Source organism: Neurospora crassa, linkage group I, assembly GCF_000182925.2.
Source record: "Neurospora crassa OR74A linkage group I, whole genome shotgun sequence".
Classification (NCBI taxonomy): domain Eukaryota; kingdom Fungi; phylum Ascomycota; class Sordariomycetes; order Sordariales; family Sordariaceae; genus Neurospora; species Neurospora crassa.
The window spans coordinates 7,458,053-7,475,557 of NC_026501.1; the positions used below are offsets into that span (position 1 = coordinate 7,458,053).

The 17,505-nt window shown below is 52.7% G+C and overlaps 4 protein-coding genes across 4 annotated transcripts; 3 read left to right on the forward strand and 1 right to left on the reverse strand.

The window, feature by feature from the left end:
* The first annotated feature begins 87 nt into the window (after window positions 1-87).
* NCU00714 (heat shock protein STI1) lies at window positions 88-2,552 on the forward strand. Its single transcript, XM_959455.3, has 3 exons — window positions 88-442; window positions 512-2,024; window positions 2,087-2,552. The coding sequence occupies exons 1-3, from the start codon at window positions 372-374 to the stop codon at window positions 2,237-2,239; spliced, it is 1,737 nt and encodes a 578-aa protein (XP_964548.1). The 5' UTR covers window positions 88-371; the 3' UTR covers window positions 2,240-2,552.
* A 73-nt stretch (window positions 2,553-2,625) lies between these two features.
* nic-8 (nicotinic acid-8) lies at window positions 2,626-4,815 on the reverse strand. The gene is made up of 2 exons (XM_959454.3): window positions 4,325-4,815; window positions 2,626-3,908 (listed from the first exon to the last, which is right to left on the reverse strand). Exons 1-2 carry the CDS (start codon window positions 4,469-4,471, stop codon window positions 3,162-3,164), a joined length of 894 nt encoding a protein of 297 aa, XP_964547.1. The 5' UTR covers window positions 4,472-4,815; the 3' UTR covers window positions 2,626-3,161.
* A 1,844-nt stretch (window positions 4,816-6,659) lies between these two features.
* Window positions 6,660-11,555, forward strand: NCU00712 (3-hydroxy-3-methylglutaryl-coenzyme A reductase). The gene is made up of 3 exons (XM_959453.3): window positions 6,660-7,224; window positions 7,459-10,703; window positions 10,758-11,555. Exons 2-3 carry the CDS (start codon window positions 7,546-7,548, stop codon window positions 11,119-11,121), a joined length of 3,522 nt encoding a protein of 1,173 aa, XP_964546.1. The 5' UTR covers window positions 6,660-7,224; window positions 7,459-7,545; the 3' UTR covers window positions 11,122-11,555.
* Window positions 11,556-13,462: 1,907 nt separating this feature from the next.
* NCU00711 (multidrug resistance protein fnx1) lies at window positions 13,463-16,263 on the forward strand. Its single transcript, XM_959452.3, has 3 exons — window positions 13,463-14,648; window positions 14,731-15,439; window positions 15,503-16,263. The coding sequence occupies exons 1-3, from the start codon at window positions 14,003-14,005 to the stop codon at window positions 16,020-16,022; spliced, it is 1,875 nt and encodes a 624-aa protein (XP_964545.2). The 5' UTR covers window positions 13,463-14,002; the 3' UTR covers window positions 16,023-16,263.
* Window positions 16,264-17,505: the final 1,242 nt, after the last annotated feature.

Consider the following 17,505-nt stretch of genomic DNA (forward strand, 5'->3'; position numbering starts at 1 on the left):
AGACGCAGTTGGCGGGGGAGCTGTAGTGTACTCCAGTGCTCAACGATACCATCCAATCACAAGCCGACTTGACCATCGAAAGGCATCGAAGGTCCAGAGCTTTCCATTCCCTTTCCACGACAGAAGGCCGCCCGCCCAGGCCGCTGCCGTTTCCAGTCATGTCGCGCCCTCTTTCTCCCCGTGAATAAATCTGGTGATCCTTCAGCCTGATTCCCGACGAAGCCTCTTTCCTGGGCACTGACATCCAATTCCGTGATACCCAAAAGCAAGATTCTGTAACGCACCAGTTTGCACTCCCCGTCGCATTTCTTCTATCCCGAGATACCCATATCACCTTCAGAAATCATTAATACAAGTAACCACACACCATAATGTCGACCGCGGACGAGCTCAAGGCTCTTGGCAACAAGGCCATTGCCGAGAAGAACTTTGACGAGGCCATGTAAGCTCTACCGCCGATATCACATACATCCATGTCAGCTATCCACTGACACTAGCTGTCCCTTTACAGTGACAAGTTCACACAAGCCATTGCCCTCGACCCTAGCAACCACATCCTTTACAGCAACCGTTCCGCCGCGTACGCTTCCAAGAAGGACTGGGACAATGCTCTCAAGGATGCCGAGAAGACCACCGAGATCAAGCCTGACTGGCCCAAGGGCTGGGGCCGCAAGGGCACAGCGCTCTTCGGCAAGGGTGACCTGCTGGGCGCAAACGATGCTTACGAGCAGGGCCTCAAGATTGATCCCAACAATGCTGGCATGAAGAAGGATTTTGAGGCTGTTCAGCGCGCCATGCAGCAGGAGGCTGGCGGCGGTGACCTCAGCGGTGGTATTGGCCAGATGTTCGCCGATCCCAACCTCATCCAGAAGCTCGCCGGCAACCCCAAGACGGCTGCCTTCCTCTCCGACCCGGCATTCATGGCCAAGCTCCAGGCTGTCAAGCAGAACCCTTCGAACGCGCAAGATCTCTTCTCCGACCCCAGGATGATCCAGGTCCTTGGTGTCCTGATGGGTGTAGACATGGAGTTGAGGGACTCGGACGTGCCCCCTGGAGCCCCCCAGGAGGACGTCAACATGACTGATGCCCCGGCCCCTAAGCAGGAGACGCCACCAAAGCCCAAGACGCCCGAGCCCGAGCCCGAGCCGGAGCTGGATGAGGAGGAGTTGGAGAAGAAGAAGGCCAAGGAGGCGGCCGACAAGGAAAAGGCCCTTGGTACCGAGTGCTACAAGAAGCGCAACTTTGATGAGGCCATCAAGCACTACCAGGCCGCTTGGGACTTGTACAAGGACATTGTGTACCTCAACAACCTTGGCGCCGCCTACTTTGAGAAGGGCGACTACCAGGCTTGCATTGACACCTGCAAGAAGGCTGCCGAGGAGGGTCGTGCTCGTTATGCCGACTTCAAGGTCATTGCCAAGTCGCTTGCGCGCATTGGTTCTGCCTACGAGAAGCTGGGTGATCTTACCAATGCGATTGAATACTACAACCAGAGTCTGCGCGAGCACCGTACCCCTGAGGTCATCAGCAAGGTGCGCGCGGCTGAACGCAACAAGATCGAGGCTGCCCGCAAGGCCTACATTGACCCCGTCAAGGCCGAGGAGGCTCGTGAGGAGGGTAACAAGAAGTTCAAGGAGATGGACTGGCCCGGCGCCGTTGCTGCCTACTCCGAGATGATCAAGCGTGCTCCGGATGACCCCCGCGGCTACAGCAACCGTGCTGCTGCTTTCATGAAGCTCCTCGAGTTCCCTAGCGCCCTTGAAGACTGCGAGACGGCCATCAAGAAGGACCCCAAGTTCATCCGTGCTTACATCCGCAAGGCTCAGATCTACTTTGGCATGCGCGAGTACAGCAAGTGCGTTGACGCCTGCACCGAAGCCCGCAAGATCGATGCCGAGTACCACAATGGCGCCAACGCTCGTGAGATTGAGCAGCTGGAGCAGAAGGCCTTCAACGCCATGTATGCGGCTCGCGAGAACGAGACCGAGGAGCAGACAAGGGAGCGTCTGGCGCGTGATCCTGAGGTATGTCATATCGTAATACCAGATTCACTGTTTGCAACATATACTAACATATTCGCGTTCAGATCATGGGTATCATGTCCGATCCTGTCATGCAGGCCATCCTCCAGCAGGCTCAGTCCGACCCTGCCGCTTTGGCCGAGCACATGAGGAACCCCAACGTCAGGACCAAGATCCAGAAGCTTATCGCTGCTGGCGTCATCCGCGTTGGCCGGTAAAACAGAACAAAAAAATGAACGAAAGGGGATCAAAAAGGGGCATTGGTTTGGCCGGGGATCATAGCATTGGCGCTTGGGAACGAAGGTCGGAATGGCGTGGGTTTCTTGAACACACATTTACTCCCGTTTGAATGGGAAATCATACCATCCCTTAATGAATTGCATGAGAAATGACAATTTATCTTTATCACTTTCTTGTACAGTAAATTCCATTCATGTCATTAGGGTTAGGGAGACGATTTGTCAACATTTCGTGTGTAGTTTCACGAGCGCACAAGGGCATGGAGTCTCTTTTTGCCCGCTTACTTCTTGGAACTTTGTTGACTCCATGTGTCCAACCACGAATTCGACACCGTAGTAGGCGGGAGACTCCGAGTACCTCTTGGTTTTTTTTTTTTTTTTTTTTTTCTTTTTTTTTTTTTTTAAATCCGCGTTGAGCGGGATGCCGAATACTAGGCAGTGTACTGACACATGGCAAAGCTTCCCCTTCAAATCGCCATGATATTGCACAACACATGTCGGTATCTGCTCGTCATCTTCCTGAAAGGGTATCAAGAATGTATCGCTAAGAGCGCTCATCGCTAAGCCTAAACAAAGTCAGCTATAATCGGCCGTGGAATGAAAATGAAAACAAATAAACAATCTAAAGCTCGTAACGCAACGCAACGCAACGCAACGCAACGCAACGCAGGCGCCGAAGCAACGCAGTATCCGCCCTGAAGCATGGCCGCCATGCCATGCCTGTGCACTGCATGTTGTCATGCTCCCGTTGAACGACCGAGCAGCCAACGCTGCATATAAGGTACCTCTTCACCCGCCTACAAAAGCACAACAAAAAGCCAAAGCCTTTTCCCGCTGACCTCGTCCATCCCCGCCAGCAGTTCCAGTTTCAATTTTCCTCCCTCCCTTTCCTTCCACCTCCTCAAATCTTCTCCTCCTCCTCCTCCTCCTCCACTACCTCCTCGTCATTCCCAGCACCGACAGTTGTTGTCACCAAACCCCCAGGAAACAGCCTTCTAACCTCCTCTCCCTCCCACCTCACAACCCTCACCCCCGGCTCCCCCACAAGCGCCTCCTTACACCTCCTCCACCCGTCCTCATCAACAGGCTTCGTCGCCTCCTCCACCACCACCGTCTCAAACCCTTCGTTATGTGCATCCATCGCCGTGCTCCACACGCAATAATCGGCCGCCAGCCCCACCACATAGACGTGCGTTACCTTGGCCTCCCTCAACATGTGTGCGAGGCCCGAATCGCTCACGCGGGGTGAGGTGAAGGGGTCGTAAAAGGCCGAGTACATTTCGACAAGGCGGTTGGTTCCCTTTTCGAGGATCTGGTCGATTTTGGAAACGTCCAGCTCGGGGATGAGGCTAGCGCCGGGGGTGTCGGCGATGCAGTGCGAGGGCCAGAGGCGGGTAGTGTAGGACTCGGAGGGGTTGTGGGGGTTGTGGACGGTGGTGGTGGACAGGAAGGGGATGGCGGCTTTTCCGGAGGAGTCAGGGCAGCAGGGGGATGGGGAGGAGGCGTGGTTGTGGTTGGAGGCGAAGGAGATGTGGTTGGGCGGGTGCCAGTCCTTTGTGGCGATGCGGAGGACGAAGAGAGGGGAGGAGAGGAGGGTGTTGATTAGGGGGGTTATGGAGCGGCCGCCGGTGACTGCCAGGGTGCCGTTCTGTTTGCAAGACCAGTGTTAGTGTTTGAGTATGGGTGAAGGTGGGTGTGAAATCAAGGTAAAGTGAGCGGACTGTGGTGATGTGAAGAGTGAGGTGATTTGACTTAATATGAGATGAAGAAAGAGATGGGCCTGTGTATTTTTTGCAAGCCACTGAGCTCATAGGGAGATTGCAAGTGGTCTGTCTGCCCGTAGAATGAGGCTTACACGGCGACGACACGAATGGTATGTTCTCGCCACAGTACAACTTCCAGCTTTCTTGAAGCAATAAAAGAGGCCAGAACAATGCGAGGATTCAAATGATAACGAGTGAGGGTAGTCAGGATGGGTGAAAAACGTCACAGAAAAAGACTAAAATATCGATGCTGCTGCGAGTTCTGTACAGGTACGTGCAGGAAGCAGATCCTGAGGCTTACCGGTGGGCAGAAGTCCTCTTGCATGTCAACCACCAGGAGAGCCGGCCTGAAATCGGGCTCCGGCTGAGCACCTTGCCCGTTTTCTAGCAGGCGTGTTTGGAACACATTGAAGATACTTGGGGGCATCAGCCACTCGAGGAAGCCCATGATATTCGGGCGTGTTTATTCAATAGACGACCCTGCAGTATCTTTTGAGAAGGATCAGGCGGTTGGTGATGGCCGTCGTAGGTGGATGTCGCAATCAGCGAGAGCGGCGGCGAAACAGGAGGCACGGCCCCCAACGAAAGTTCAGATAAGACGGATAAACAAGCGTCGATAAGGTCCCTGAACGCCACTGGACCTCACTCATCGGCGCACACTATGTACCAAGGAACGGCGCCTGTGCGCATCCTATACTTGGTATACAATTGAGCCCGCCGCAGAATCACAACTAATCGGCGCAAACGGTCAATGCACGAGGGTTAGGGTTCCAAGAGTCAACCCAGGGGCACTTCCCATGAGCTTCCGCTCGCAACAATTCCGTACCTCCGCTTTACATACCGTGATGGGGGTCGTTCGTTCACAACTTGGTTGCATCTGGCAAACTATGTCGAGCTGAAGTTGACGTGGTATTCTTTTATCAATGCGGGCTCAACGCCTTTGTACGACGTGATCTGAGAACGATATCGGAGAAGGGCGGCCTTTATGTACTGTAGAAAATGCAAAGCGCGTGAAACAGAACCCCGAGTGTTAACTCCGCCTATGAACGCTCCCTGTAGCTGTGATGGGACTTTGGACTCGGTAGCATTGGGTACAAACGCAGCTCGAACGTCTGCACTTCGGCGGGGTTTTACGTTCCAAAACCCAGAATCAATGCTTCCCAAAGTCCGGCTCGAAAACAGATGGTCATTGCGACAGCTCACCTATCATATTAAAGCCCCCCCCAACGCCAGAGAAACCCCGAATTCCGAGAAACTGTCAAGTCCATCATCCGTACACTCTCACCACAAAACATTAGCCAAACTCCCACCAAACTAAGCGTTGGCTTTGCTGGAGTTCACGATCAGTTCAGTAATTGTAGACGGCCAGTTATGGAGGGGCATTTGGCGACTCGACGCTACTCCATGTGTGTAGAGTCATGGTGGAGATGGAGGGGCAGTAAGAAATAATCAGATCATCTGATAAGCATCATAAGCAATGACCGGTATCGATAAGCAACCATGGGTCCCGCATCAGCATTCTTGTCGCCAGGATCCACGACCTCGTCCAAAAGCCGAGAGCCTTCTGCAATGCCACGTCCAAGCGAGCTTGACGGGCGATAACGGACGATAACGGTTATAATGGTGGGGGCTAGGGGGGGTAAATTGCGCCCAGACATCCATTCGGCCTTTTTCGGTGGGGCTGGTTATTGCAACGTGATGATATTCAGGGAACAACCTGGAGAGGCTGGAGGAGGCTGGAATTGAAACAAACCTGCCCAGCTGGGAGGGATCTGGGAGATCATGTCGATTCGCCGTGCCGGGGTTTTCGTCTTTGAACGTTTGGTGCCCGTGATGACTGGCTCAGTTGGCGCTGCTCACGAGAGGAAAAAAAAAAACTTTGAACAGCCAATGATTGTGTTGTGGCCAGGTTGCCATTTTGAGATTTCTGGAAGCCGGAAAAGTGTTCGTTGGGGAAGAAAAAAACAATAGGAAAAGGGGGTGGTGTACAATCATTACGTAGCCGTCAAAGTGAACGATCCAGTTGGGACGGCTTGTTCCCACATGCACGCTCTGTCCCCTCAAGCCACTGCACATCGTATCGAGCATCGCATATAGCCGGCGCAACATGTTCAAAGACAAAGCTGATGACGCTGGCTTGATCCCATCAATCAAACAATGATCCAAACGGCGAGCACGTATTTGTACGGTAGCCATGCGCCGGATGGTGAGAACACAAGAGAAGAGAAGAGGTTGTGGACTGTTGCCCCGTACTTAGTGGCATGTCACTAGTCGCGATGGTACAGTGCAGGTGGTGAATGGAACCTAGGCGGTGAAGCGACCTCGCTCTACCTTACCCAACATTCGGGCCCAAGGCCATTGCGCGAGGACGGCGTGTTGAAATATCGTTGGTGGTTGAAGCAAAAGATATGGATCGGTGCACATAGCGTAGCCCAAATCGAGCATAGTAATGTCTTTTAGATCTCCAGTGTCTTGGGCGAACCGTCGTCAATGGAAGTGGGAAAATGTTCCATCGTGAAGAAAAAAGGGGGTCGTCGTGCAGCGCGAAAGAAGCGACGCCCGGATTGGATCGTCTTGGGGAAAGACACAAAAGCGGGTGTGGCCCGTGTTACTGGCACTGCATCGTCCAACCCAGTGAGAGAGGTCCCCTGGTCCTTCCCAATTTTTTTTGGAAGTTTTTATTATTTCCCATACCTACCTGCCTATCAAGAGGGCAACCCGGACACCCACTCCGCCTCGGTCCTCATCTCGAGCAGAGCAAGCAACAAGTGACGGAGAAGTACCGATCTCCCTCCGGTCAGGATCTTGGACTTTTTTGTTGCTCAATTCAACATTGTCTAACGATTCTTCTTCCCCCTCCCCCCCCCTTCCTCCCCTCATTCTTTTGAAAGGTACATCAACCGTACCTCGAGGTAGCAGCTTCATTGCAGCCGCCAACCAAACTTCAGTTTGTTCCACCACCTTTCCAGTTCTTTGGGACTTGTTGCACTCTGGTTATTCTTTGCAATAATCGGATTTTGTGCAACCAAACTGAAAGGCGGGAAGAGAGATTCGCCAGCACGAGTTTCTCAAACTCCCCGTTTCTGCTGTGAGGCCAGTGCGCACGACGCAAGGTTCGCGTGACGGCTTTCACAAGCGGAGCGCAGCACCGGTTCTGTCGAGCGGTCTCGGTACCCGCGACAATTGATCGCAACCTGTGATGTAAGTTTGACCCTTTCGCGCCGCAATCCTTCCTTCAGCACTATCACCATAATCCTCGGCAAAAGAACGTGGTGCTTTTCATGTTCGGCAACCTGCGGGATGGCCTAGTTCGCTCCTCCGGGTGGCACGCGCTGCTGCTGACCGCCAACTCGGGCTTATTATAACTGAACCATCTGTGCCTCGCGGCGCGTCGTCTCGTCTCGATCATGATTACTGACGCTTGCTTTGTCCTAGATTCCATATCTACTGCACTCTCGACCCTGCTCAATGTCGGTCGGATCTCGGTGATCAGTCCCAATTCCCCCCTACACATCTGCCAGTATGATCGCCTCGAGCCTTCTCCCCTCGCGCTTTCGAGGGGAGCAGCCGGCCACCCAGGCCGCCACACCTTCGTGGATAAACAAAAAGGTCACCCCTCCGCTCCAGAAATTGTCCAAGATCACCTCGTCCAACCCAATTCACACCATTGTTCTCGTCGCTCTGCTCGCCAGCTCCTCCTATATCGGCCTCCTTCAAAACAGCCTCTTCAATGTCACCAGAAGCGTCAGAAAGGCCGAATGGGAGTCGCTCCAGGCGGGCAGTAGGATGCTTCGCGCCGGTGCCAATACGGAGTGGAACTGGCAAAATCACGACCCCGAAGCTCCCGTTCCTGCGAATGCCAACCACCTCGCTCTTCTCACCCTCGTCTTCCCCGATACCGCCGAGTCCGGTCCCGTTGTCGCGCAGACGAACACCGTTCCCATCCCCAGCAACCTCTCGATCACGCCTCTGCCGTCGACTGCCATCTCCTTTACCTACTCCCAAGACAGCGCGCTCGCCTTCTCTCTCCCGTACAGCCAAGCTCCCGAGTTCTTGGCAAACGCCCAGGAGATCCCGAATGCCGTGTCGTCGCAGGAGACCATTGAGACCGAGCGCGGCCACGAGAAGAAGATGTGGATCATGAAGGCTGCCCGTGTCCAGACTCGCAGCAGCATCGTGAAGTGGGTACAGAACGCCTGGGTCGAATTTACCGATCTCCTCCGAAACGCCGAGACTCTTGATATCATCATCATGGCTCTGGGCTACATCTCGATGCACCTTACCTTCGTTTCGCTGTTCCTCTCGATGCGCCGCATGGGATCCAACTTCTGGCTTGCTACCAGCGTCATCTTCTCGTCCATCTTCGCGTTCCTCTTTGGTCTCCTTGTTACCACCAAGCTCGGAGTTCCCATGAACATGGTTTTGCTTTCGGAGGGTCTGCCCTTCTTGGTCGTTACCATTGGTTTTGAGAAGAACATTGTCCTGACCCGCGCTGTTTTGTCGCATGCCATTGACCACCGCCGCCCGACCGAAAAGTCTGGCAAGCCTTCCAAGCAGGCCGATTCGGCCCACAGCATCCAGTCCGCTATTCAGCTTGCGATCAAGGAGAAGGGCTTTGACATTGTCAAGGACTACGCTATTGAGGCCGGCATTCTGGTCTTGGGCGCTGCTTCTGGCGTCCAGGGCGGCCTGCAGCAGTTCTGCTTCCTTGCCGCGTGGATCCTCTTCTTCGACTGCATCCTGCTCTTCTCCTTCTACACTGCCATCCTCTGCATCAAGCTCGAAATTAACCGCATCAAGCGCCACGTTCAGATGCGCAAGGCTTTGGAGGAGGATGGCGTCAGCCGGCGCGTTGCTGAGAAAGTTGCCCAAAGCAACGACTGGCCCCGCGCTGATGGCAAGGACCAGCCTGGAACCACCATCTTCGGTCGTCAGCTCAAGAGCACTCACATCCCCAAGTTCAAGGTCATGATGGTGACCGGCTTTGTTCTGATCAACGTCCTCAACCTCTGCACCATTCCCTTCCGCAGCGCCAACTCCATCTCCAGCATCTCTTCGTGGGCTCGTGGTCTTGGCGGTGTCGTGACGCCTCCTCCGGTTGACCCTTTCAAGGTTGCGTCCAACGGGTTGGATATCATTCTCGAGGCCGCCCGCGCCGATGGCAGGGAGACTATCGTGACCGTCCTTACTCCTATTCGTTACGAGCTTGAGTATCCTTCTATCCACTATGATCTTCCTCAGAAGTCGGCCGAAGTTGAGGGTGGCGATTACGCCAACCTTGGTGGCTATGGAGGCCGCATGGTCGGCAGCATTCTTAAGAGCCTGGAAGACCCTATTCTGTCCAAGTGGATCGTGGTCGCCCTCGCTCTCAGTGTTGCGCTCAACGGCTATCTCTTCAACGCTGCCCGCTGGGGCATCAAGGACCCCAACGTTCCGGATCACCCCATCAACCCCAAGGAGCTGGACGAGGCACAAAAGTTTAACGATACCGCATCTGCCACCCTTCCCCTGGGAGAGTACATGAAGCCCACCGCTCCCTCGAGCCCCGTTGCTCCTCTTACCCCGTCCAGCACTGATGACGAAAATGATGCTCAGGCCAAGGAGAACCGCGCTGTTACCCTTGCAGCCCAACGCGCTACTACTATCCGTTCCCAGGGGGAGCTCGATAAGATGCTCGCCGAGAAGCGTACTCACGAGCTCAACGATGAGGAAATCGTCCACCTCTCGCTCAAGGGCAAGATCCCCGGTTATGCTCTCGAGAAGACGCTCAAGGATTTCACTCGTGCTGTCAAGGTTCGCCGCTCGATCATCTCTCGCACCAAGGCCACCACCGAGTTGACCAACATTCTCGACCGCTCCAAGCTTCCTTACCAGAACTACAACTGGGCCCAGGTCCATGGTGCTTGCTGCGAGAACGTCATCGGCTATATGCCTCTCCCTGTTGGTGTTGCCGGTCCCCTTGTTATCGATGGACAGAGCTTTTTCGTCCCTATGGCTACCACTGAGGGCGTTTTGGTTGCTTCCACCAGCAGAGGCTGCAAGGCCATCAACTCTGGCGGTGGTGCTGTTACTGTTCTGACTGCTGATGGTATGACTCGTGGCCCTTGCGTTCAGTTCGAGACTCTTGAAAGAGCTGGTGCTGCCAAGCTTTGGCTCGATTCCGAGAAGGGACAGTCTATCATGAAGAAGGCTTTCAATTCGACATCTCGCTTCGCTCGTCTGGAGACCATGAAGACTGCCATGGCGGGTACCAACCTTTACATCCGCTTCAAGACTACTACTGGTGATGCGATGGGTATGAACATGATTTCCAAGGGTGTCGAGCATGCCCTTAGCGTCATGTACAACGAGGGTTTTGAGGATATGAACATTGTCTCCCTCAGTGGCAACTACTGCACGGATAAGAAGGCTGCTGCGATCAACTGGATCGACGGACGCGGCAAGAGCGTTGTCGCCGAGGCCATCATTCCTGCCGATGTCGTCAAGAATGTGCTCAAGACCGACGTCGATACCCTTGTGGAGCTTAACGTCAACAAAAATCTGATTGGTTCCGCTATGGCTGGCTCCATGGGTGGCTTCAATGCCCATGCGGCCAACATTGTCGCGGCTATCTTCCTTGCTACTGGCCAAGATCCCGCCCAGGTGGTTGAAAGTGCCAACTGCATCACCCTTATGAGAAAGTGAGTATCCATTCCCCTAGATAAGTTGGAGATGCATGACTAACATATCCATAGCCTGCGTGGAAACCTCCAGATCTCCGTCTCGATGCCTTCCATTGAAGTCGGCACCCTTGGCGGTGGCACCATCCTCGAGCCCCAGTCGGCCATGCTCGACATGCTCGGTGTCCGCGGCCCTCACCCTACCAACCCTGGTGAGAACGCCAGACGTCTGGCTCGCATTGTCGCCGCAGCCGTCCTGGCCGGCGAGTTGTCTCTGTGCAGTGCTCTTGCCGCCGGCCACTTGGTTAAGGCGCACATGGCTCACAACCGTTCCGCCCCTCCCACCCGCACCAGCACGCCGGCACCTGCTGCCGCTGCTGGTCTCACGATGACGAGCTCCAACCCCAACGCTGCTGCGGTCGAGCGTTCGCGTCGCTGATGAATGAATCGGTCATGACGAACATGAATCGAGACGATCTAACCTGGACATTTGCGCCCGAATGTTCAAGATGATTTTTGTTGTACATATATAAATATACTTATACCTATACATTATGTTAGATAGGGGATGGGGATGAAAAGTAGCATAACGTAGAGCGGGACATTCTTTTTCGTACTACGTTTGTTTTACCTGGGATGAGAAAAAACTGCTTGCTCGCAGAACCAGTAATTAGTGTGAAGGTTGTACAAAGACACAGGCCGTCGGATATACCTGCTCGATATGGATGGATGGATGGGTGGATACTCAGTGACAGTCAGTGTCGCTTGAGGGACTACAACGTTTGAGTATATTAGTTCATACATATTTTTCTCTCTCGGAAAGTAATTCTAATAGAACGAACTAGGTTCTTGATCATTCAGGACTCTACGCTCATGCTGAATACTGTTCACTTGCCTTGTCTCGCGTGTTATTATTGTGTTTTGTGTCAAGTGAAGGCAATGTCGGACAGACCGTTGTCTTGCTGGAGACTATTTCCATTCCGCCTTGTACACACAGTCACACTGAGGCCCAATTAAGTATTCGTCGAACAAACCGTTAGTAAATTTGTAAAAAGATAGCTAGCGACTCGGGAAAAAAGGACTGATAACATTTCCCGAAGCCTTCCCACAATACTTGGAACTGTCTGATAACCCGGCATGATCACTGTATTGTACTAATCGGACGTAATGCCGTGATGGAGGGCGGGAACCAGTCGACCACAGCTCCGGCACCCCACTTCCCGAACTCCTTCCTCCTCTCCTGCCGGCACGTGCCGATTCGACTCAGAACCAACTCCCGAACTCGGTTCCCCGCCATTCCCATCACCCCCGCTCGGTAGCGCCCGGCACGTGGATGTGGAACATGAGCTTGTTCTGTTTCAGTGTCAAGTTCCGCGTCAGCACTTGGGACTTGAGCCGAAACGGATAATGAAAAAATGGAACTGATGAAGAGATCGCAGGAAGTTCAGGTGTGCAGTTGCGTGCAGCCGCTACAGTACCTACTGCTGCTGCGAGTTCAATGGTGGGCGCCTCCGTCTGCTTGCTGTGAAACACCGTCCGACTTTTCAGTTGTAGCTCCGGTTCTGACTGTGTCCCAGTGTCGGGCAACGATTACTTTGCACCTTGAACAAGTCATATGCTTAAAACAGTATAGAAGAGCCGCCTACGCCCTACGCTTTACAACATTCTGTCAAAGAGATGATGCGATAGGTCCAATCAGTCTCAGTCTTTATTTTCAACGTTGCGCTCGGAGCTCGGCTCGTACGTAATCGTTTGGTCTTTTCGACCTTTTCCCCCCTCATCGTCCATCTTCTAGACTTAGGTGGTCAAAGGGCGGTCCAGATACTCTTTCAGATTCCAGATTCCCCAAAGTTACCCCAAACAGAGGATTCGCAAGGGTGGCCGTCAATGTCGGAATCGACCGATCGACCAATGCTTTTCTTCGGTTCGTTCAGTCATTTTTTTTTTCATTCGTTTCCTCCCAGCCGTCTTTTTTCGAGCCCACCTTTTTCCACTTGCCGATCTAGAGACTGCCGGATATAACGTTTTCTTGAGCAGCTTTGGAGCCTTTAATCTCCGCGCAGAATTGAGGGACCTGGAGTTTCGCTGTTTTCGGTATACCTCTGCCGGGTAAAAGAAAAAAAAGGGGAGCGTGATACCCCCGGCCCTAGAGAAAACTATCTTTTGCTGGTATAAGTTGCTACTCTATGGGACCGACTTGTCTTTATTTGCCACTAATCTATACTAACGGCCAATTCACTTGTATTAACCTGGTGTATCTACCCCCGGCAGAGGTTTACAAGTGTGTTGACGTTTCACAGCAGTCGTCGGATCGGTATGACTGAAGGCCCAAAAACGCGAGGTCAGACTCGGATAGGGTCTAACTGTGATGGCAACAACAAGGTCGCATAGAGAGAAAGAAAACCTCGAGTCCTCGACACATACAGAGAAACGGTTGATCCATCCATCTAGTATGTATGAAGCACATATGGTAGGTTCTTGCTTATTACATATTATTTCTTTGCCTTTATCACTGTTTCTATTCACATGTTCGCCCGTCTACAAAGTACGTGTCACCCGGCTTCGGTGCCGTCATGGGTATCGTGGGATGGTGTAAAAGAGTTACTGTGGGGTCAAGTCAGAGCTAACGACCCTGGACACCATCGAACCGGGGAGGGGGGCAAGCAAACGCGCACCTTCCCTAATTCTGATACTTTGCTTGCTTTGAAAGTTTTTTTTTTTTTTTTTTTTTTTAGTTTTTTTTTTTGGCTCTCTTTTCAAGTTAGTGTAGGTAGGTATGTACTACACTTAAAATCCCATAGGTCCTCAAACTCCTTTCCTTCCAAGTTTCTGTCTGTTCTTTCCTCTTGGGCAAACAATTTGGGACTTTTAATTGTGTAGCGACACCCGGCCACTGCGAACAATTCGACCCAGGGTTTTGTTTTCATCCAGGATCATGTCCAACTAATTGTTCTTCCTTACACTCAGACCCTTTTTCATGGTTGCGTCTCGTACCGCAGTAGACTTTGTTTTCATCAAATAATCCTCCGATATTATCCCGGGGAATCAGAACACAATTATCGCAGTAAACTGCTCGACGCTTCTATCTCTTGTATCTACCTCTCCTCCCGACTCGGCTTCCACCAAACGCTTGCGTCCGGTTCTCCTCTTTTCCTCTGATCGGTCGCACAAGGCATTCTTTCTCAACGGCGCAACTAGGAGTATATCGACATTTTGAGTGCTTGTAGGTCCAATACCTTGACATCCGGTCTCACATACGAAAGAAACCATATTGCGCCTCGCACAAAGTCACCTTTTAGTGATAAACCAAAAAGTGAGACATGGCGTCAGCGGCGCGTGGCAGTCGGGGGACACCGGCCGTTGACAGTTCGACACTCACACAAACCTCGGCAGCCGCCTCAGACAACGGCAGCAGTTCCGACAACACTGTCCAAAATAACATCAACAATCCCCAAGCCAAAGAGGAGCAAGAGAAGGAGCAAGAACTCGAAAGAGCCAACGAAGATGCCGACCCAACCGCGCCGCCAACCGACCCTCCAACAACGGTCACCGGCCCATCAGCCGCCCCCGAAGAAGGCCGCACCAGCCTCGAAACAACCGCCATTATCCTCGCCCTAGCCAGCGCCCTCTTCCTGGCTGCTCTGGACGTGACCATTGTGACGGTTGCCATTCCCACGATCTCCGAGGAGTTCGGCAGTACAACAGGGTACACATGGATCGGATCGGCGTACCTCTTGGCCAACGCGGCGACGGCGCCCATGTGGGGCAAGATTTCGGATATTTGGGGCCGAAAGCCGATTTTGTTGATGACCGTGGGCGTGTTTTGGATTGGCTCCCTGATCTGCGCGTTGAGCAAGAATATGGGCATGTTGTTGGCTGCCAGGGCGATTCAGGGTGTGGGTGGTGGGGGGATCATCATTTTGGTGAATATTTGCATTAGTGATTTGTTTTCGATGCGGAAACGAGGTAGGTTGTTTTTTTTTTTTTTCTCTCATTGGGGAACCGAGTGCTTTGGGGACAAAAAGCTGACGGTGCTTGCGTGCTACAGGAATCTACTTTGGTGTCATGGGCATGGTCTGGGCACTGGCGAGCGCAATTGGACCCATTCTCGGAGGTACCTTCACAAGCAAAGTCACATGGAGATGGTGTTTCTACATCAATCTGCCCATCTCGGGAGTGGGCATGGCCATTTTGGCGTTTGTCCTCAAGCTGCACAACCCACGGACGCCGATTCGCCAGGGCCTGATGGCGGTAGACTGGCTCGGCTCCGTGACCATTGTCGGAGGCACGCTCATGGTCCTGCTCGGCTTGGAGTTTGGCGGCGTATCGTACCCCTGGAAGTCGGCAACCGTTATCTGCTTGATCGTATTCGGCATCGTTGTGATTGGCATCTTTGGTCTGATCGAGTGGAAGGTCGCCAAGTATCCCGTCATCCCAATGCGGCTGTTCAAGCGCCGGGCGAGCGTGGCTTCGTTGCTGGTGTGTGCTTGCCAGGGATTTGTCTTTATCTCAGGTAGTTACTACCTCCCCCTTTACTTCCAGGCTGTGCTGGGCGCCACACCGTTGTTGTCGGGAGTGTACGTATTGGCATTTGCCATGTCGTTGTCCATTGTGTCGGCCGCTACCGGTGTTTATATTAAGAAGACGGGCAAGTACTTGCCTCCAATCATCTTTGGCATGACTGTCATGACGTTGGGCTTTGGGCTTTTCATCGACTTGGAGCCGAGGCCCAACTGGGCCAAGATTATCCTCTTCCAGTAAGCCATTTCTTTTTTTTCGTCTCTCTTTGCCTTGGACAAGATGACTGACACTTGAAACAGAATCGTTGCTGGTGTCGGAGTTGGTCCCAATTTCCAAGCCCCTCTCATTGCTCTCCAAACCACCGTCCCGGGCCGCGACGTCGCCGCGGCCACCGGAACATTCGGCTTCATCCGCCAGCTCTCGACATCCGTCTCGGTCGTCATCGGCGGCGTTGTCTTTCAAAACCGCATGGAGAAACAGCACGAGCGCCTCGTCCAAGAACTGGGACCCAAAAACGCCAGTCTCCTGACGGGAGGAAGCGCCGCGTCCAACGTGGGTCGACTTGCTTCTTTACCTCCCGACCAGCGCCAGATTGCCCGTGAGGCCTACTTCAACGCCCTGCGCACCATGTACATTGTGTACGTTGCCTTTGCCGCGCTGGGTTTGTTCGTTTCGCTGTTTGTTGGCTCGAGGACGTTGAGCAAGGAGCATGAGGAGCATAAGACGGGGCTGGATAATATGAAGAAAGCGAAGGAGGATGCGGCGGGCGAGGGGAGGAGACGGGCGCCTGTGGATGAGGAGAAGGCGGGTAGTAGGTAATGTGTTTTTCTGAACAAAAAGAAGAGGCGGTTGGAGTTGGGATGGGTTCCGGAAAAAATGGCATTGGGCGTGAGAGGGGGGGGGGGGGAGAGGGAGTAATATGGACTGGTCTACATGATTAACCAGTATATCCAATTCAACATGCGAATACCGTCCTGGAAGCTGTTTATATAATCAGTTTCAAAGAAACGGACGACGAACAAACAAACAAAAGATAGAAATATACCCACCACTCCTAGTACTACACCCGATACAAATACAGAAATGCATACGTCCCCACAAAAAGTATCGTCCACCGACTTTGAGGTGGAAGGCCACTAACCCATATACAGGCGCACGAATTACACGTGGTGATACTACACACGGTTGGGGTCTCTACAGAAGAAATACTATTTCCTCAAGATGCAACCTCCAGAACACAAGCCATCCATGCCTTTCTAGTGATACATTCGCACAGCGGGTGTAACCCTATAATTTAGGCAAAATACGCGAAGGATACGAACAAGGTTCCATTACCGCGCGCTAGAAGCAGAAGCATTTCCGCTATTTCACAAGGATACCTACCCTCCCTCAGGCAGCTAAACACCAGGCTTTGTTTGTTAGATGCGAGGTGCCCTTTTGATCTTTTGGTTCGTTTATTGTCTCTCGAGCCCATGATTTTACATATGTACTGTCTATGTCGGTACCTCTCGTCGGGTGGGTTTGAGGCATCGGCCGCGGCCGCTGGGCGCAAAAACACTTTCCTAGAAGAGTAATATCTTGGCTTGGGGAAGGGAGGGGATTGGTTCGTTGTTTCACATGGTGAGTGAGTGCGTGTGTGTGGGTGGGTGGAGGTTGTTTTGTTTTGTGGTCTCTAGAATATACTACAGTACTATGGACGAGAGAGAACTTGAAAGCTGAGTTGGTTACAGGCGTGGAGCGGCACCGGTACAGAGGTACCGAAAGAAAAGAAAAGAGAAAACTACTAGTGTATGTAAAGGCAGTACACACAGACGGAAGCTATAACCGGGTACGTGGTAGGTAGTGGTGCGCTTATGTACTCAGGTAAGGTACTTTGTATGTGCAGCGAGCGAGGTGCTACCATTCGGTTCTCGAGCTCAAACGCTTGGCTGTTTTCTTGGCGGGAGAGGGGGACTTTTGAAACGAAACGAAACGAACCAGGACTTGGGTCGCTGACATCACCACTAAATACTACATAAGATAACCTGAGTTGGTTGATTCGCTTCCTTCGTTTCGACGGGTCAAATGCCAAAATATGCGTTGCAAGTTGTTGTGTGCACACAATACGATCAGTGCACTTCATTGAGTTCGGGAAACAGTGTTTTGCCCTACAGTTGTGCATCGTTACCTCTACATACTAGATACTTCTGATGTCTGTTTGTGGTCCCTTGGTGCTTTACTACAAGGCTTGCCTCATATACTTATCCTCTCTTGCCATGATTCTGGACGAACCAAAGGGCTAAACCTACTGAACTTAGTTCTT